At 49.5% G+C, this 20,984-nt stretch overlaps 1 protein-coding gene across 1 annotated transcript; it reads left to right on the top strand.

The window, feature by feature from the left end:
• The first annotated feature begins 692 nt into the window (after positions 1 to 692).
• On the top strand, positions 693 to 10,521 carry INSIG1 (insulin induced gene 1). The gene is made up of 5 exons (XM_007457178.1): positions 693 to 1,105; positions 2,788 to 2,912; positions 4,152 to 4,318; positions 4,630 to 4,729; positions 10,336 to 10,521. Exons 1-5 carry the CDS (start codon positions 697 to 699, stop codon positions 10,363 to 10,365), a joined length of 831 nt encoding a protein of 276 aa, XP_007457240.1. The 5' UTR covers positions 693 to 696; the 3' UTR covers positions 10,366 to 10,521.
• Positions 10,522 to 20,984: the final 10,463 nt, after the last annotated feature.

Genomic DNA, 20,984 nt, shown 5'->3' with positions numbered 1-20,984 from the left:
GTACGCGAGGCGCAGTGAGGGGACCCGGGCCGGTGGCGGCGGGGGTGGGGTCCCGGTGTCGGGCCGGGCGGCGATGTCGGGGTGCCGGCGCCTCCACTCCTGGCAGCCGCCCCTCGAGACGGCCTTCCGCTGGGATCCTCGGCACCGACCCTCGGGGCTGGGCGCACGCTCTGACCCCAACCCGAGTCCCGGAGCGGGGGGCTGCACCCACGACCCCAGGTGGGCTCTGCCAGTGATCCTGTCAGTTCGGAGGACCCCAGCACCTTGTCCTGGGCGGCCTGCCTCCAGGCTAGCCTGGCTGGGTCTGCCTCCTGCAGACGGACGGGGTCTGAAAAACTTCTGGACTGGACGGGCCAGAACTTCGGGGCTTATGCAGAGGGGCACTGCGGCGGGCGCTCAACGCTCAGGTGTACCTAACCTGGCTGCCGCTGAAAACAGCCTGTGCAGCTCCCAGGCGGGGTGTGTGGGCAGGGTCCTTGCAGCCCTCCCCCGCGGTACCTGCCCGTGGGCTCCCCTGAGCGGCTGACTCCGAGGGCCTTGGGGGTTTCCCTGGACGTGCCGGCGATGAAGGCGAGCAGAGCCCTCCCTCTGACTGGGCCTCCCTGGACTTGCCATGTCCTTTGGAAGTGAACTTGATCGGGGTTCCACCTCCACGCCCCCTTTTCCTTCTAGGAAAGCCTGTCAGACTGGTGGCTGATGCCCAGACTAGACGACCACCCCTGGAGCGGTCCCTGCGCTAAGGGCGCGAAGCACAGAAGCCACCTGAGGGCCAGTGCCAGAGGGCTGGAGGCCAAAGTGGGAGAGATGGTCACCTCCTCAGTGTCAGGCCCCTCTCCCCTGGTGGCCCACAGTGCCCGGGGCACTGACCCGGCTCACGGGCCCGTGAGCGCTGGTGTGGGAGGCCATGGCAGCAGCGGCCACATCAACAGCTGGCATCACCACTTGGTGCAAAGGAGCCTGGTGCTGTTCTCAGTGGGCGTGGTCCTGGCCCTGGTGCTGAACCTGCTGCAGGTCCAGAGGAACGTCACCCTGTTCCCTGAGGAGGTCATCGCCACCATCTTCTCCTCCGCCTGGTGGGTCCCCCCGTGCTGCGGGACGGCAGCTGGTGAGTGGAAACTGAAGATGTTTGGTTAAGAGCGATTTTCAGCCTCTGAGAACCGTTCATTTGAAAATCGAACCATCCGCAGAGGGGAAGTGCGCGTCTCCAGTGGTTGTATTTAGAGGAGGAGGGGGGAGAGGCCGGTGATCCGCAGTGCCAGTCTCTGGAGGCTGGAAGAAGCCCAGCGACTGGGGACCAGGTGGGGAGATGACTGGCTGTTTCACGCTTGTGCCAGGCTGACCGAGCTCCTTCCCTCTTACTGATCCGGCCCTGAGGACAGTGTTGGGGGAGCCCGCAGCTGTCATCCCGAGCGAGCTGTGCGATTGGCCGCTGGCAGAACTGGTGAGCGAGGGAACTGCAGTGCGATTGGCTGCCCCAGCGAACATGCTACAGCGCTGGGTAACTGAAAACAAACCGTCACGTGGGCCGAGTGGGCAGAGCTGCCGCCCGAGCGGCCTCCCACACTTCCTTTTTCGGGATGCCCGTGAACGTGCCAAAGCCAGGCCTTCCCCCTAAAACGCTGGGCTCCACAGATGAAGGAAAACAAATGCCCTGTTCAGAGTTTATATTGTAGTACACCTGGCCAGCCACAGAACATGACCCAGGGTTAGCAGTCTAAATTGTGGGCAGGCGGACTGTCTTTTTCGAGTAGAATTTCTTGGTCGCTTGGCTGGTTTTCTAAACTTGCTGCATTGGTCTCAGCTCAGGTCACACTACTACTCTGGTCACACAGCATCCACTGATTAGCAAACATCTGTCAGATGCTTTCTGCAGCATCAGCCCTCCCAGCTGTTGGAGGTACAGAGTGAGCACTGCCCCTGGCAAGCGTCCTGGTCTGGTGGGCAGAACAAGCGTGCACCTAAGTGACCGGCGGCGCTACAGGAGGGATGCCCTCCTGTTTGCTTCATAGCTGATGTTTATGGACTGCTTACCTTGCATTTTTATATGTTTTGCTTCCTTTCGTCCTTACAAAAGGACTCTGCTGTAGCTCCATTTTACAGACGTGGAAACTGAATTACAAAAAGGTTAAGCAACCGTGTCCAAGGGGACACAACTGACTGACAGGCCCACTGTTCTTAACTCTGCCTGCTCCCCCCCCCCCCCCGGAGTCTGGGTGTATCCCCTGCGCTGTGGAAACACGTTGCCTTCTCAGCAAGAGGCTGAAGTGGAGAGCTGTGTTCCAGCCGGGACATGTCACGGGAGGGATGCTGTGGTTACCAAGCAGTGGGGAGAGTGTTCTCATTTTTGTTCTTGGAAAGATAGGCTCCTACTTTGTTTTTCTAAACCCTTTCAGTATATGGCTATACACACTGGTGCTGTGGCCTCAAGGCCCTCGTGGAAGCTCCCCTCCCCACTGTACGATCGAACAACACTGATGCCAACTGGAGGCCCCCTGTGTAGGCACACAAGTAGTTTGCTTATGGATAATTAACCCCTGGCTCCATTCCTTCTGTGCTTCAAACCAAAGAACTGCGATTTTATTTTAAATTTTTCGAAACAATGATTTTTGTTTGTTTGTACTCGAGAACAAAAATGTAAAATTAGTTTTAATTCAAATATTACATTGTAGCTGATAAATCTTCTAGGAAAGGGAATGGTTTGAAAAATATGTTAATAATTGCCACGCAGAGATCACATCATTTTCAGCCGGTGTTCTCTAACGCTGCTGCCTTGTCTTTCTTCAACAGCTGTCGTCGGCTTGCTTTACCCCTGCATTGACAGCCACCTTGGAGAGCCACACAAGTTTAAGAGGGAGTGGGCCAGTGTGATGCGCTGTGTGGCAGTTTTTGTTGGTATCAATCACGCCAGTGCTGTATCCTTCAGTGGGTGTGCTGTCCAGAGCAGCTTCTTACGTTACACTTTGAAAGTTTCGTTACTTTTAACGAGTATATATCACATCATGTGCCAGTTGAACCATCTTCTTCCGAGTATGTTACTTCGAAACACGTTGCTCAGTTTACTCTCAGCAATTCTCACAATGGTTCTCAGAGTCCTTTCAGTTCATTTCAGGAAGCGGTTAACGCCAGGAACAGAGCGGACGTCTATTCTGTCCCTTCTCAGGCAGCATCTGTTGGATCCTCAGAGTTCACTTCGTGAATTCCCTTTACATTTCTACCATGTTTACATCCTTCCACCATGAAGACCTGGTTCCTGTGGCCCAGTGAGAAGTGGCGAGAGCATCACTCTTCTTGGCGGATCCTTCCAGAAGGTGGAGAAGCCTGTCTGCCTCTCTGTCCCTCTCTGGCGTGACCACGTGAGGCCCAGGGCCAGTCAGAAGTGGTGGCCTCTGGAATAGGGTTCTTAGTGGAGGGTAACTTCAGGTTCAGGTGCTGGCATCCACGGGTGGAACGCACGACACAAGACATGCTGCGTGTCTGTACACGGTGCGTTCTTCAGGAAGACGGGCCGTGGTTTACCAGGTCTCAAAAGATTTATGGTTTCTTTAGCACAACTAGATTATATTTTTAAATCCTGGAGAAAGTTATTTTTAGAGTTACTGCTTCTTAAATCTGCTCTAGCCTGATTTTAATGATAAGAATGTCAGAAAAGGGTATTATAAGAGGTCTGGGCTCTGACAAACTTGTTTCGTCCGCAGTTGATAAGCAGTGTTGTGATGGAAGCCAGTCGTGTCTCCACCAGCTGCGACCGTGTCGTGTTGGATGCCATCCTGGTGAGGTGTCTTCTCGCAGATGTGAAGCGAAGATTGTGCTTGCTCAGTTCAACCTACTAATAAAAACGAGAAGTAAAAGGGGAACTATAGATGACTTACTAGCAAAGTATATGCTGTTGGTTGAAATACCAGCAGAATTTTATATGTAGCTTTCAGGAAGTTTACTTGTAAAGTCAAGTTTTCGACCCAGGGATCCCAGAGAAGTTCCAGGTCATCTTGGTCACGGTAACCTCGTATCCAACAGATGCTCTCTGCAGCTCACCTGGCAGCTTCTACGGATGAAGAATTAATGTGGTGCACACATAATTGTAGGCCCTGGGGCTTTTTTGGGTTTGACCATATTAAAAATCGTTACGCCTTTCCTTAACTCTGCATTGCCAGAAATTGGATTTTGCCAATAACGTTCAGCTCTCCTTGACGTTAGCAGCCCTGTCTTTGGGCCTTTGGTGGACATTTGACCGTTCAAGAAGTGGCCTTGGGCTTGGGATCACCATCGCCTTCCTTGCCACTGTGATCACTCAGCTGCTGGTGTACAATGGTGTCTATCAGTAAGCATGTGCTCTCAAATATCACCTCCGTCCGGAAGCTGTTACTTAACTTTAAAAAAAAATACCTTCTAAGCTGAGATGTCATGTTTTTTCTGTAATTACATAGCATAAACTTAGACATGAAATTCTCAAAAACGCGTATTGTTGACTCACGTGTTAAAAATGCACCATGTGTAATTTAATGTAAAGGAAAACCCAGCAGTGGCGGTGAGCATGGATGTCACATACTAACGCTGCTGGTGCGCCGTGTGCCTGCCCCGCCTGCGCCGGGGGAGCTGGCTGCCCAGGGGCTCACGTCTCCTTCTCTCCAGGTACACATCCCCGGATTTTCTGTACATCCGCTCCTGGCTCCCGTGCATCTTCTTCTCGGGAGGTGTGACCGTGGGAAACATAGGACGACAGCTAGCCATGGTACGTACAATTGTCACCTGCGTGCCCAACTGTGGCTTCCAGCTTGATAGGCTTAGTGTACGTAATACATTATGATTGGTGTTGATAAATATCTAGTTGAGACTCGCAACAGTTATTCAGAAAAGTGTATTAAAAAAAATAGGTACAATACCCAGGTTACTCTTTGCTAGATTATAAAGATTCAGGGAATCGTAAGCTCACAACGCGCACTAAAAGGAACTAGATTTCCACTCACGTTACAGATGAACTGCAGCTCCTGTGATAACTGGCAGGGAAAAGTTACTGAATGGCTAAATGAATGATTTATAATGAGTTTCCTCCCTGCCTTCACGCAGGTACAGATGATGCTATGCTAGGGAAAGGACCCCAGGCCAGGCCCATGAGAGTGTGGACCAGGCTGGGAGGGGGCTCAGCATCCCTGGGTAGGTGGACTCCAGCCTGGACCCTGTCTAATAACTAAAGAGACACAAACGGGACCCCCGCACAGAGCCATTTCCCAAGAGCGAGAAAGACAAATGAAGTCAGGATAACTTAGCAGTTATTTTCAGGAGTTAATGATCGACACTTGAGCACTTTGATGAAATGTGGACATTTAACTGTCATTTTGAATAGACTTTGACTTGAAGACTTAAATAAAATGAACTAAAAAAAAAAGAAACTAGAATCTTATAAGGGCCACTTCTCTCAGAGACACTCTGGGGCTTTCTCAGAAACTTGACTTGGTTCCTCATATGGTGTTTTTAAAACCAAGACGTTTATTCGTGCCAGCTGATACTGGCTTGGGAGAGCCAAATTTGAAGGCTGCTTGGCTGTTTCATAAAAATGGAAGTAATTTCAAAAAGGTAGAATTTGTAATGTGTTCCACGGGTTCCTGAGCCCAAATCATCCTTGCCTTCCGCCCTTTTGTGACTCTGTGTGGATCTGCTTTTGCCAAAATGAAAAGACTCAATTGAAAATCCTTTCTTTATCGACCCCTCATGAGCATCAGAGGACCTGGCTCTTCTCACACTCACGGTGGCCACAGTCTCGTGGTGCCCCTGTGCTGCTCCCTGGAGCCCTTTCCAGTTCAGAGTAGAATGAGGCAGCTCTATGATCCCTTACTGCTTTGGGATTTTTATTTTCAGTGCCATTTAGTTGAGGATTCCTAATAGGGCTTTTGAGATAAGTTGTCTTCAACCCCCGTGACTCTTCATGGAGTTAAAACTGACAGCATTCAGCCAGTTGGTTATAACTTCAGGAGGCTGGGCTGATGCTGCCATGCATTTATGATGAAGGTTTTTAACCAGCTTTAGTCTTTTTTTTTTTTTTTTGCGGTGCGCAGGCCTCTCACTGCTGTGGCCTCTCCTGTTGCGGAGCACAGGCTCCGGACGCGCAGGCTCCGCGGCCATGGCTCACGGGCCCAGCCGCTCCGCGGTATGTGGGATCTTCCCGGACCGGGGCACGAACCCATGTCCCCTGCATCAGCAGGCGGACTCTCAACCACTGCACCACCAGGGAAGCCCAAGGGTCTTTTTTGATAGAGGTAGACACTATACATCATGCACAAGTTCCTAACACCTAGAAATGGTTGAAGATAACTTATTTTACAAGAGTGGCACAATCACACCTTTGGTCACGACACTGAATGAAGGTGGTTTTATCAGCGATCATTCCATCCTTGTTGTAGGCATTTTCGTTTTTGAAAAGATGAAAGTTTTAAACCTAACTTAAGATAGCTGGCATAATTGTAATTCTCCCTACTTAAGCTTTTTCTTCTTTTTCACTCTTTAAAGTTGGGGAAAAAACTTGTATTTGGATGTTACTGTTGTGTCTTGATACTGGAGGAGGGTGATGAACATCTCAGGTCATCAAAGGAAAACAACCCTCCAGGGTCTCTGAGCCCAGTGCTCCTACCATATTTACATCCGTGAAAATTTAAACCCTTACGCCTGGATCCCAGCTGAAGGGGGAAACGGCAGGCCCTTTCCAGCCGGAGGAGCAGTCACAGCTGGTTCTCCCGATTCCCCCTCTGGCTGCTGCATCCAGCATGGGTCCTCGGAACAGATGTGGTAGCGGGCACCCGCTGCCGGCTGCTCCAAGGGAGAAAAAAGCTAAGTCCCTTTTCTCCAGGTTTCCAAACCCAGCGAGGGCACAGTCAGTGTGAATGAAGGTGAAACAATCGCACATCACGTCACAGCTGTGTTTCTGCCAGAAGTCAGGCGAGCGAATGAGGGAGACTTACTCCTATGATAGTTACTTGAGGCCTGAGATTGAGGAACCAGGTTTAAGTAGTTTTAAGGGATCGGTCAGTTGGATTGTCAAAGGCGTGCAGCACTTGCTCCCAGGGTAGGGAACAGGACGGGGGGTGTGTAAATGAACGAAAGTGGCGATTTCTGAGGAGAACTGCAGGTAGTTTGGGGTTTTTTTCTCTTTTGCATTTTTAAAATTTACAATGAAAACATTACAGTTGACCGTTGAAGAGCACGTGGATTGGGGCACCAGCCCTCCGAGAAGTTGAAAATCCGAGTGTAACATAGAGTCGGCTCTCTGCATCCGTGGATTTAACCAACCACAGACCATGCAGCACTGTAGTATTTACCATTGAAAAAAATCCGCATATAAGTGGAACCGTGCTATTCAAACCCATGTTCTTCAGGGCCAGCTGTACTTGTATAACCAGAAGCACTAAGGTGCGTACAGGAGTTTGTGACTGAGGTCTCTGCAGCGGATGGATGTGTGTCAGGAGGTGGGCAGACCTGCTGCTGTGCCCTGTTGAGATTGTTTACGTGGAGGTCACTGCAGGACTCTGGTCCCTCTGCCTCTGTGCTGTCTGTTTACTGGGAGCAAAGCCTTGGCCTTGGGTTGTGGATGACAAAGCAGCGAATCAGTCCCCCCAGAGCTCCCAGACTCTCATCCCTACCCCAGCAGCCCCTCCCTGAGTCTGTCCAGACTGGTCTCTGCTTTTTTGTTTCTCTCTTCTTCCATCCTTCAAACGAAGGATGTAAACGAATCTACCCTGAAAGCAGTAGAGAATCTTAACAAAAAGTCCACCTTTGTCCAACAGGAATTGCATAGCCTTCACATCCAATTCCGCTAACTCTTGAACCTTTCAACCTACCCCTCCTCTTAGCAAATCCTCTGTCCACTTCGGCTTGAACTGAGGATGCTGCCTTTCTTGCCACTCCCATGGGTTGGCAGACGGCCTTTCTCAAATATGCTGGTGCAGCGGTAAAAGATAAGTGCATGAAGCCAAAATTGTATTTTTCATGAGGATAGAATTGGAAGTGTAGGAAATTAAACTAGCTTCAGATATTATATCAGAGCTAAGAATGAAAACTACATTTATAATAAGGTTTTAGAAAACTGTGACTCGCCATGACATTGAGTGTCCCTGCCCAACTGTAGTCTTTCCCAGGACTTTTTGTTGGGTGGGCTTTCCCCACCAAGCAGCAACAGGTGGACGTGATGGGCTGGAGGGAGGACACTGCAATAAAAGCATCTGCAGGTGTGGCTGCTACCCTCCTCCACCTGCCTGGCCACTCCTGTTGCAGATCCCAGTCACCTGGAGAAGGTCCCATGGGCCTGGGCTGCGGGGACCCTAGCATGTAAGCCAGGGGCACTGAGGCTCATGCATCCTAACACACTGGGGTGTGTGCCCTGCTGTTGTGTATCTGTGTCCAAGAATTGTTAACCTTGTTTATTCTCTTTGGGGAGTCTTGAAAGTTTAGGCTGGGACAGAGTGGCACCTTGCTAGAATCTTTCTCACCCAAAAAAGTCTTTAAAAAGAGCAAGTTAAACATTGTCTTTTTAAAGAAGGAGTTAAAATACATAAGCCAAGTCTTTATTTTCTTTCTTCAAAGAAAGGGAAAAAATTAACAGCTTATTTGTGAAAGTGAGCTTATTCTTTGTTAAGAATTTGAAAACTCATCTCCATCCTTAAAACCCAGGAAATGGCTCAGTGCCTTAGAAATCGGATTGGTCAGCAGCGCCCATTTCTTTTCCTCTGGCTGTGCCACTGGGCCCTTAGACAGAAGATGGATCTGAGGTGGTATTTTAGGGGCAGCATTTAAGAGTGAATTCTTGGTTTAAAACTTCACCAAGTAAGGCTTTTGTGGTAGGATGTGATTTGAGTGAAGACGACGAAGGTCTGAAGGTGGAGACCTTAGGTGGGCGCTGGTCAACACAGTGACCAGAGCTGCCCGAGTCCAGCGCGACGTGGCTCTGTTCCCTCTGAGGGTGACCGTCCCAGCGCCTCTGCACCCCTCCCCCTCGCGCCTTCTCAGTTCCCACTGCCCTTAAAAGAAATATGGTTACCGTCAAGGGCAGTCAGGTTGGCTTTGCTTGAGTGTTAAATGGTCCGAGTGGCTTTTTCTTTGTGGTATTTGTTGTCAGCCTGCATGTTTAAAAGTGAGTCCGTAGCATCATTTTATAGAATCTGTACCTGTTGCTGTTTGTAGCTTAAAGTCTTTTCTCAAAAAAAGTAAGGCTTCCAGCTGCCACGGCGAAGAGCGTGGCCCTGCTTCCTGGGGCCCAGGCCCCGGACACCTGGTTACAGGTGCACTTCCCTGGCACGTGGAATTCAGTTTGCCTTTCCTGTTTGCCATCCAGCGGCTGCTGGTAGGAATAACAACATTAATTAGCACTTCTGTTGCACTCAAGGTGTTGTGCTAAATAGTTTCACTGTCAGCTGACTGAGTCCTGTAACAGTAGTCTGGAGATAGGGACTGTTGCCAGCCCGCTTTAGAGATGGGGAAATCCAAACTCAGGAGGCTGACCACCTGCCTGAGTGGGTGCAGCGCAGGGCTGGAGCTGGGCGCCTCGGGAGCGCACGGAGCTGCCCTTGCACACTGCTCTCTGCTCCATTTGGCCGGCCGGCAGGCTGCTAACCCAGAGGTTAGAACGTGTGCTGGGGCTCTGGCTCCATGGCAGGAGGTGTGGGGGGTCTCTCCTCATGCAGCCCCGTGACCTCAGGAAGGTCATCTGGTCTTGGATCTGCTCCTCCAGTGGAACATCTGTCTTCTGCTGAGGACCGACCAGGCCAGCAGTGACAAGTGCAGGCAGGGTTCACCTCCCTGAGTTTCTGTACAGGTCAGTGAGGAAGCGTGTGTAGAAACGGCTCCTGAGCTGTTACACCCTCCACCTCGCCTGAGAGGGACAGGCCATGTTTTCTGGGTGAAATAGTGGCTCCTAGCCCTCCTAGCCCCGGGCAGGGAGAGGACCGCGGTGGGGTTGTTGGAGCTTGTCTGCTGCTCCTCATTTCTCGTCTCCATCATCTTATCCGACTCAAAGGAATTTTTTATCTTTCACTTTTTAGGATCGGCTTAATTGCTAATTAAAATATGTATACATTGCGCTTCCCTGGTGGCACAGCGGTTGAGAGTCCACCTGCCGATGCAGGGGACGCGGGTTCGTGCCCCGGTCCGGGAGGATCCCACATGCCGCAGAGCGGCTGGGCCCGTGAGCCATGGCCTGCGTGAGCCTGCGTGTTTGGAGCCTGTGCTCCGCAACAGGAGAGGCCACAGCAGTGAAAGGCCCGCGTACTGCAAAAATAATAATAATAATAAAATAAAATATGTATACATTTAGTGTTGAATTTCTCTCGCTCCTTTTTCTCTTTTTACATGTAGGGTGTTCCTGAAAAGCCACATAGCGATTGACTCTTCAAACCCACTGATCCTGAAGAATGGCAAGATTTGGGAGAAAATCTGTGATACTGGATTGTGACGAAGATTATCTTTTTTCCTCAATAATCTTTTCAGATTGGGCTGACTGTACAAGTGACCCCTGGAAAACAGTTCACCTGTTTTAGAGCAGCAGACTGGGAAGATGACCACTTGTGTTGAGATGGCACCTTGCCTGACGGCATTCAGGCCTGGGTCTGCTCAGGAGGCACCAAGTGCAGGCCAGCCGGCTGCAGGGTCCCGAGGATTCGGTTTCACGTGTCATTAAAAGCAAGTTGCCATATTTCCAAGCCTTGAACTAAAGCCTAACTACCAGCTCTGGTTTTGTATCGGCGCCCAGGGGAGAGCTCGATGGTGCTTACAAAGATGAAGTGTGATAAAATAGGAATATTACTTATCCAAAAGATTTCTAAAATAGGGTTGTGTAAAAAAAGAGAAAGGCAGGGGCGGCGAGCTTAGGGTGGCAGTGCCGGGCGCCCCGTCCCGCAGCTGCGCATGTGTCCCAGCGTACGGCTGTGCTTTTCATTCCTCCGTGGAGTCGCATGTAGACAATCTTACTGAGAGCAGAAGGCAATGAGAGGTCATTGTTCTGCATTGTGATGTGCTGGAATGTCCACCTCAGTATTTATGCAGTTTATCCAGAATCCGTAATCATCTAGGAGGGGCACCTGCCTGCCGTGTGTCTCAGTCTTAGTGAGCCAGAATCGTGTGTTGTTTCTTTGATACTCCAGAACAGAGATGACTGGTTTTTTCCCACAGCCCTATGGGATTTGCAATCTGTGATTGCCTTGTAAAAAGAAGAGTGCGTATGTCACTGTATTAAACATTTGGTGTTTCTAATACTCAAAGACGTGGTGAGCACAATGTATTCATTTAATGGCATAGACCATGTTTGTTAGACCCAGTTTGCAAGTACTGGGTCTTCAACTTCAAGTGCAATGTATATGAAAACCAACCTGAGCCTTGTATCCTCTTAAATATTTATTTTTTTAACGTATGAGGTGTCACAGAGGGCTCTCCATTTCAGTGCTGCATGGGGGCAGGATTCGGCAACAGCCCCTCTCAGTTGGGCACTTACTTCGTTGCTGTGCTCTCCACTGAGCCAGTCCTTTGAAATACTCCAGTTTTGTGCGTTTAGTAAACTTGTAATTTTTACTCACAAATTTACCTTTTTGTATTTTGCAATTTAAACGTTTTGGTTGTTTTACACTCTGTGAACATGGCTGGATGAAAAGACTCCTTCCCCCTGAGCAGCTGGCGGTCAGAGCCACTGCCAGCAGCTGTGGGCTGTGCTCTCAGCTCCCCTCACGTGATGGTCCTCGTTGCAGTTGGGTTTTGTTTTGAGGAAAATATCCTGGAGTAAATTTTAGGTTACTGTAGCTAATTTGTTTTAGAGGAATTTTGTTTAAAAGAAAATAGGATCATTCTGAACTTTGCAATGACCCCCTTACACATTTTCCTGAAATCACACAGCTATGTGAAAAGAGTTTTCAATGAGGATCAGCATTTTATGAAAAACCAGAAGTTATTAGATGAGAGCAGGCATTGAATCTTTCAAATATGCTTGATCATGCACAGTGAGTATTTTTTTCTCTTAAACTGGAAATAAATCTGTATCTGTTAGAAACAATGTAGCCAAAAGATGTGAATCTGAAGAATTTTGTTGCCAATACTTTATAGCAAGTATATGAACCAAAGTCATTTGAGTTTGTAAAAATGTAAAATAGTATGAACAAAATTTGCACTATACCAGGTTTGAACATCTAGTGGGATTCACATTCACACTAAGTTTTCAGCATTGTGTTCTTTTGCATTCATTTTTTACTTTTATTAAAGGTTCAAAACCAACCGTCGTATTTATGGGTTTTTCTTTAAAAAGGCGGGGGAATTCTCTCTGTAGGATATTCAGATTTGGAATGGAAGAATATTTTATAGCTTTTCAAAATGTACTAAGTTTCAACACAACCTCTTGGGAAACTTCGTTTTCCTCCTGGTGGAAAGTGACGTGTAGTTTAGCCCAGTTTAACTTCCTCCTGCCCCTCCCACTGACCCTGGGAAGTTGGGCGTCTTCTTGGGCGTTGCTCTGTCCTCTCCCAGGAATGCTATCCTCTCTCTGGGAGAGAGGGCCCTTTCTCCCTGTACTAGAAACGGCGGGGAGGTCTGGGCACCCAGAAAACAGAGCCCAGGGAAAGGGTAGAGCATCCGGCCCAAGTAACAGCCAGCATGTCCAGGGGCCGCGAGTGGCAGGCCACACGGCAGAGGAGCAGCGTCCTGCCAGAGGTTCACTTCCCTCGGTCCCTGCCGGATGTAGAGCTGCCCCAGGTGACGAAGGTGTCAGGGCCCCAACGCACACGCTGCCCTCCGCACAAGTCTGCTGAATGCGTGCTCTGCCAGCACCGGGTGCTGGGTTGGACAAGAGTCAGAACTGGCCTCAGAGGCTCTCATCCCAGGGCCCCAGTGCCAGGCCGGGGGAGGTAGGTGTGAAGGGCACCACCGAGACAGCGAAGAGTGGGTGCTGTTTGATTCTTTAATTAAAGAAGTAACAACTGTGCACAGTTTGGCACCCAGAGCAGCCCGAGAAGCCATCCTGCACGACCCATACCGTCCAAAGGTGGACCAGGGCCCGGAGCTGCGGGAAATGCCCTGGAATTGCCCTCTCCCCCGAGCGATGATGACAGGGAAGCTTGAAAAGAGAACAGGCTTCTGGGAAGGGAGGCCGGGCTGGAACCGAGCTGCGGTCCTTGGTTCCGCGAGAGGACGCCTGTCCCCCCCTCCCCCGCGAACCCACCCCCACCCTCCCCGGCAACTATCCGACACAGCTTTGCAAAAGTTGTTTTCAGTCGTGAAATAGCATTGCAATGGCAGTAGAGAAAGCCCTTACCTTGTTATACTCAACCCGATACATTTATAATACAACCTGATACATATATAATTACCAGACCGGTAAGTTTCTCCTGCATGGAACACAGAGCTGTTCATGTACGGAAAACAGAGAGCTGCTACATTTCCCTCACCACAGAGACTGGAAGGAAGACTTTGCCTGAGATTGATCCAGTTTATGAGGCTCTAACAGGGTAATGCCTGCTCTGAACTGGCCTAAGCCTGTGTTTCAGAGTAAGTTTGGGGACTGAAACGTTTCCTGGAATTGCTCTGGTCTGTGAATTATCCCATTTCACTAAAGGTACACAAAAGATTTCCGCGTCCTGTCTCTTCAGCTGCTAAAGCGAGGCTGAGTGCACAGGAGCTCAGGATGGGGACGAGGGTACTGTGTTTATTTAGCCAGTTTTCAAGGTCTCCTGCGATCTTACCTGAGGAGTGTTTCTGGAAGTTCGTCTAAAGACCTGGATTAGACATAATCAAGTCATCTGGTGCCCGGGAACTACCCACCCTTGAGTCATAGACACTCCCTTTATGCTGGTGGTAAAAAGAGAGGAGCGAAGGGGCCTGTTTAAAGCTAAACTTGCTTTTTCTACTTCATGTTTTAAATAGACCTTTTGCTAAGAATGTTCACTTTCTGAGAGTTTCAGATGATCTCTTTGTAATAATGTAACTAGCAGATAAAGCCTTAGAGTTGGGATATACTCTGAAAAGTATTAATATTATAAAATGTTAATAAAGATATTTAAGTTCAGCTCTAACACATTTATCTCACACACTAGGAAGCTGGCGAACTACCCACTCATCTACCATCACGCTTGCTCTTGGAGAGGAGGCATGCTGATCAACAGTAAATTAGCCACAGGGGGATTTCATATTGACCCCTGAATGCAGCCAAAATATGCAAAGAAAGAACCACCCTGGCGGTCCAGTGGTTAAGACTATGCGTTTCCACTGCAGGGGGCTTGGCTTCAATCCCTGGTCGGGGAACTAAGATCCCACACGCCGTGTGGTGCGGCCAAAAAAACGCGAAAAAAACAAAAAACAAACATAAAAAAAACACGAAAATATGCAAAGAAAGATGCATGAAATCTGCATCCAAGGCCTAGGACCCAAACTTGGTCCTTTGTGGATTTTCCGTATAGATCTTCAAAGATTCACACCTGAAGAATCTCCTACTGAACAATTATAACACAAGGGCCTGGAACAAGGCCGACTGGTCTGGAAAGAGCGGATGTGCTGAGACAGGGCGGGAGTTCCTGCCTAGGTTTGTGATTTAAGACGAGACAGTAGCATGTGAAAAGCAGTATCACATCACTATTTTCATCCATTAGCCACCGTTTTTCTAGCGTGTTGGCTCCTTATAAGTGCTGTACAGTTTTTGTTGTCCCGTGCGATATCCATTCCCCAGTTCAAAACACAAGACAGCCAAGGACAATGAGGTAAAAGTCCCCTAAAGTAACTTTCTCATTAGAACCTATAGCTCTTCGTGTCTGTTCTGTGTCTTCTCTCGGGTAGGTTTCTTTTCTGGCTGTGTTGGGTCTCAGCTGCAGCATGCAGGATCTTCCGCTGTGGCGCGTGGGCACCAGAGCACATGGGCTCTGTAGTTTGTGGCACGCAGGCTCTATAATTGAAGCACGCGTGCTCAGTAGCTGTGGCACGTGGCTCAGCTGGTCCGTGGCGTGTGGGATCTTAGTTCCCCGACCGGGGATTGAACCCATGTCCCCTGCATTGGAAGGCGGATTCTTTACCACTGGACCGCCGGGGAAATCCCCTCTCAGGTAGGTTTTCTATTTGAAATTGTAGAGTTTATTCTTATTCATCCATCAGACCTCAGCTAAAGTGTCATTTTCTCACTTTCCTCATCACATCAAGCCTCCCCAAAGTTCCTAAGGCAACAGGGCCCTGTCGCCTGGCCATGTCTGTGCTCTGGTCCTCCGTCCAGCTGGGAGAAGTGCCTCTCTGTCAGTCATCCTGTTCTGCCCTGAGCCTCAGGGTCTGGCTCCTCATTATTATTCAGGAAGAATGCTGAATAAATCATCCACTCATCCATTTATCAGCCATTCAACAAACATTTTCCGATAGGAGGGCAGGCACTCTGCTCACTGCCATTTTGCTACCCAGCCCTCAGGCCCCTCCAATCTGCTGTGAAACTAAAGTTGTTAGGACCACTCACAAAATGAGAGATCTGAGTAGGGATGGGGGGAGGGCTCCTCCAAGCGGAGTTTAGTGCAGGCGTCATTTCCAACAACAGCGTCGGTTTGCTTTCCTCACCGCCCCCTAACGAGGGTCTTCCTGCCCTGGGTTATTGTGTCACCGGCGCCCCAGCTCGGGGGGGTGACCCGGGCGTAGGGTCAGACTGCGTTGGGTCCTCCTTGCCCTCAGCCTCGCTGCCAACCCTGGGTAGCACCCACTGCTGCCAACTCAGAGGCTGTCACTAGGGCCTGGGGCCGGCGCCCAGCTGCTTGCTTGTCTTTCTCATGTGCACACTGACGCCCCTCAGAATCTGTCTTTTCACTGCAGAACGCCGTGTACTCTGACAGGTGACTGACATCCTGCCGCCCTTCAGACTGTGTCTCATTTGCCACCTGACGGCTCTCAGACCCATCCTAACTCTCCTGGTGACCCATGCCAGTGTGAACAGCTGGCATCACCCTTTCCCCTAATTTTGCGTCAATCACATTAGTTGCCAAGACCCAGCTAGGGCAAGGGGAGCGCCAGCAGATAAGCTCTGAAAAAGGGCCCAGGGTGAGGGGGCGGCTTGACAGGAGCCCCTCAGTCAAGTCAGCTCCTAATGAATTGCTTCCTGCAGCCCCAGAGGCGATCAATAGCCCTCCACGTGACCGCCTTGTCGGGCCAGTTCTGGGGAAGCCCGCTGAAAAAAGGTCAACATGCCAACAAATCACTGGAAAGATCATTTCAAAGTTTCCCAGGTCCGAGGAGGGAGAGTCTGCACTTTACTCCACCTCACAGGATCAGAAACAGCCTTCGGGTCCTCTTGGAAATCTGGGCACACGGGAAAGCCCTGTCAGGGGGCTTCTCATAAAGGAAACTGTTGTGTTTCCTGAGATCCACAGACAGCTCTTTGCATTTGTTTAAATGGTCGTTGAAAAACACAGAAAAAATGTTACCGAAAAACGTTACTCGATGTGTGCCAGAAATTATGCTGTGTGCACTGGGAGCCAGCCACATAGATTCCTGCTCTGATGCTGGAGTCCACCTGTTCACCAAGGAGATCTAGTTTACGCTTCCGAAGACATACAGCTCTTTGGGGACCCTGTTTCTGTTTCATCTTAGCAACCCCAATCCTTCTCCGTTAACAGGTATTTGAAAGGAATTTAGGAAGGAGGAAGATGGGTAGGTAGGTAGGTTGTCAAACACTGAGCTGCCGGGCATTATGAAACCAGTTTTTAACTTAAAAGAGCCTATAGTTTTAAATCTAGCACCTGGACTTAGTACTTGGGTGTCAGTTAAAAGCACCAGGTAATTACTACCTGAGAACCTTGGCTCTCCAAGAAGGAAGAAGAAAAGTTGGGAAAGCTATTTCCAAAGAGTGTTGCCTCCTGTTTTTAATGCAAAGGCTCCTTCCTCGTGGACTTGCTTCTCCAGGGATCTCACTGTCCTTCAGCCTGTGTTGTGGGCTGCACTGTGTCCCCCCAAAGAAGGTAAGTGGAAGGCCTACCCCCAACACCTCAGAATGTGACCTTATTTGGAAAGAGTCTTTGAAGATTAAGCCAAGTTAAGATGAGGTCACAAGGGTGGGCCCTGATCCAACAGGATTAGTGTCCTCGTCAAAAGGGGAACCATGGGGGAATTCCCAGGCAGTCCAGTGGTTAGGACACAGCGCTTTTACTGCCAGGGCCTGGGTTCAATCCTTGGTCAGGGAACTAAGATCCCACACCACACACACACACACACACACACACACACACACACACACACACACACAACACACACACACACACACACACACACACACACACACACACACACCACACACCACACACCACACACCACACACACACCACACACACCACACACCAAAAGGGAGAACCATGGACGCAGACAAAGTGAAGGCAGTGGGGAGGACTCCACTGAGGACAAAGGGTTGGCCCCAAGGAATGCCTGAGGCTGCCCCAAGGATGAGAGCCCTGGGACCTTCAGAGGGAGTGTGGTCCTGCACACCTTGACTTGAGACCTGGCCTCCAGAACTGTAGACAAGAAATCTCTCTCGCTTTGTTTCCTACGATTTTTACTTCTCCAGGAGCAAAAGGATGCTCTATGTATTCACCCATTTCGTCTGAACTTCTAGAGTTTCTTTCCCTGTACAGCATATTGAAATCTAACCCAAATTATCCATATGCCATCCTAAGGTGGGATACCCATGCTGTATTACAGATAGTGGAAAATGACAGTAAATATTCACTACAGAATTCACTATGCTAGATTTCTGTTTTTTGGAAAATGCTCTTGTATGGACCCACTTTATTTCTCAGGGAGCCGGGGAGATGGGTGGAGGAATGCTGCTGGGCAAATCAAGGGGGAAACTTAAGAGGCTCTGCTTAGTCAACAAGGAAAAGTGTGGCTGTCTTTGTAAACATAATTGGCTTCGATTAAAACCAGCACTAACCTGCTAGAACTTCAACACCCAGTGTCAGGTTCTCCTGCTGAGAAGCCCAGTTAATCTCCTCTCTGCAACTGGCCCTCCGGGCAACTGACTGGCAAACAAAATAGGGAAAGCAGAGGTGCCCTCCCCTGGGGGCACCTCACCCCAGGCTCCACCCAGGTTTGGCAGCCAAATGCCCTGTCCTGCTGCCCTACAGTTCTCCCTTCCCGGGGCCCAAAGACACCCCAGCAGTAGAAATACATGGCTGGAATGCTCTTCTATTATTGGGAATATGGTCACAGTGCAGAGGAATGTCTCAGGGACCGTCCACACCCTCCGCTTTCCCACCTCCCCTTCACAACTGAGGAGCTGACCGCCCAAGAGGAGACTGGACGAGGAGAGTCTGTGGCCACTGCGGCCCTGTGTACAAGCCCAAGGTCATGGTAGCCCCGTGTCCACCTCTCTGGTAACTCCCGGCTCCTGCATTCAGTCCAATCAGCCCCAGGTGCCCAAGCTGTTCCCCCTGCTGGTGAGCCCCAGCCGTGACCCCTGGGCCAGGCACTGCTCCTAGTGACCCCTGGCAGGCAGTGCAGCCAAGGGTGCAGGTGCTGCACTGTCTCTCCCTCCCCTGCACTGGGGCACCCTGTTGCCATAAAAGAGGTGGTGGGAATGCTTCTGTGCTCCCCTTGGGAGCACTGTGTGACCCAGTTCACATCACTGGGCCTCCCCCGACAGCCCATGCCTCATCCCAGACATGACCCCAGGGGCCGAAGCACTGACCTTACTGATGGCAGAAGCCTGTGCCTCTGGGGAGCCCCACGCACTTCCTGCCGCCCTCCTGGGCTCTGATAGGAGTCCCCCTAATAATTGTGAGCTGACATCTCACCATGGTTTTGGTGTGCATTTCTCTGATTTTTTTTTTTTTTTTTTTTTGTTCCCTTTTCTCCATACCCTCTCCAGCATTTATCGTTTGTCGATTTTCTGACGATGCCCATTCTAACTGGTGTGAGGTGATACCTCATTGTAGTTTTGTTTTTGTTTTTTTGCGATATGTGGGCCTCTCACTGTCGTGGCCTTTCCCGTTGCCGGACGCACAAGCTCAGCGCCCATGGCTCACGGGCCCAGCCGCTCCGCACCATTTGGGATGCTCCCGGACCGGGGCACGACCCCGTATCCCCTGCATCGGCAGGCGGACTCCCAACCACTGCGCCACCAGGGAGGCCCCATTTCTCTGATTTTAGTGATGCTGAGCATATTTCCATATCCTTACTGGCTATTTGTATACCATCTTTAGAGAAATGTCTATTCATGGCCTTTGCCCATTTTTTTAATCCAGTTAATTTTGTTGTTGTTGAATTCTAGGAGTTCTTTATATACTCTGGGTATTATCCCCTTATCTGATATATTATTTGCAAGTATTTTTCCCATTCTTAGCTTGCCTTTTCACTCTTTTGATTGTGTTCTTTCACACGAAAGTTTTTAAGTTTGAGGTAGTCCTATCTGTCTGTTTTTTCCTTTGTTGCTGGTGTGTTTATCGTTGTGTCTGAGAAGTCATTGCCAAGTCCAAAGTCACGAAGATTTTCCCCTGTGTTTTCTTCTAGAAGTTTTATAGTTTTGGGTCTTATGTTCAGGGCTCTAATCCATTCTGAGTTAATTTTTGTATATGGTGTTAAGGTAATGGCCCAGGTTCATTCTTTTGCACGTGGATATCCAGTTTTCCCAGCACCACTTGTTGAAGAGACAGTCCTTTCCCCATTGAGTGGTCTTAGCACCCTTGTTGGAGATCATTGACCATATACACAAGGGTTTATTTCTGGGCTCTCTATTCTCTTCCATTTTCAATCTGTCTTTATGCCATTACCACACTGTTTTGATTACTATAGCTTTACAATATGTTTTGAAATCATAAAGTGTGAGTCCTCCAACTTTGTTCTTGTTTTTAAAAATTGTTTTGGCTATTTGGGGGGTCCCTTGAGATTCCATTTGAATTTTAGGGTTTTTTTTTCAATTTCTGTGAAAAAATGCCATTGTGATTTTGATAGAGATTGGGTTGAACCTGTAGATGACCTTGGATAGTATTGAGATCTTAACAACGTTAAGTCTTCCAATCTACAAACACAGGATGCTGAAAACTATGCTTCTTACTCAACAACGTATCATGAATATCTTTTCATATCAACCACACAAATTCATTCATCTATTTATTCAATGAGTGTTTTTCTTTTTTTTTAAAGTGCCATGTTCTAGGCATTTTGATATATACTGGTGAACAAAACAAAGATTCCTGCCTTCTTGAAGCCTCTTTTCTAGCCAGAGGACATGGACACTAAACACTAAAGAACTAAATGATATAATATTTTAGGAGATGACAAGTGCTATGGGGGAAAAAAGTAGAGCAGAGTCAGGAGAATTAGGAGGGAGGGTGGGCAGGTGGGTTGCAATTTTAAGTAGGTTGGTTGAAATGAAAACCTCACTAAGAAGGTGGCTCAGTCCCTGTTCCCTGGAAAACACAGCCTGAAGTGAGGTGTGGTGCTGGTGCTTCTTCCTGGGCAGGAGCAATTCCAGGGCAACAAGGGTGAGGATGGGAAGTGAGGTGGGGAGGGCACAAAGCCAGGGGAGCTCAAGAAGCTGACTCGGGGCTGACCCTGCTTTATTTCAGGCCTGGGAGCCACACGTGGGGCTCCAGCCACATGGGACACCTCCAGGCAGGTTGTATGGAAAAGCCATGCTTGGGGACGGTCCACTGGAGAGGGAGGGAGGAATCTAGCTGCCTGCTCTCTGCTACCTCTTTGAGTTGCAGCTGGCTCCATGGAGTTCTGTCCCCCGTCTCCATACTGTGTCACTTGGATGCTTTGGCAGCTTCTGCAGGAAGCCAACCCCTTGCCTCGGACTTGGTGCTTCATCTGGGACCCGAGAGGGTGGGAAGGACCAGAGACTCCCGGCATGGCTGGCCAGCCTCAGACAGGGCGCCCTGGCCACATGGGTCGGTCTCCAAGTGGCAGAAACCAGGCAGGTGGGCTCAGGTCGAGATCAGGTGAGGTGTGTCTGACTCAGACCATTTATTGCATTACTCTCAGGGCGATCGCTTCCTTTTTAGTAGCCACACACTCTT

The sequence above is a fragment of the Lipotes vexillifer genome, unplaced genomic scaffold (genome assembly GCF_000442215.2).
Source record: "Lipotes vexillifer unplaced genomic scaffold, Lipotes_vexillifer_v1.1 scaffold944, whole genome shotgun sequence".
NCBI classification, from domain to species: domain Eukaryota; kingdom Metazoa; phylum Chordata; class Mammalia; order Artiodactyla; family Lipotidae; genus Lipotes; species Lipotes vexillifer.
The sequence above is the reverse complement of the archived record's forward strand: the minus strand, read 5'-3'. Positions and strand labels throughout refer to the sequence as shown.

Coding starts and splice junctions, on each gene's coding strand:
- INSIG1 (XM_007457178.1), top strand. CDS start 697: ATGCCCAGACTAGACGACCACCCCTGGAGCGGTCCCTGCGCTAAGGGC. Junction 2,913..4,151: donor GTATCAATCACGCCAGTGCT/GTATCCTTCAGT, acceptor CTGCATTGCCAG/AAATTGGATTTTGCCAATAA. Junction 4,730..10,335: donor TAGGACGACAGCTAGCCATG/GTACGTACAATT, acceptor TTTTACATGTAG/GGTGTTCCTGAAAAGCCACA.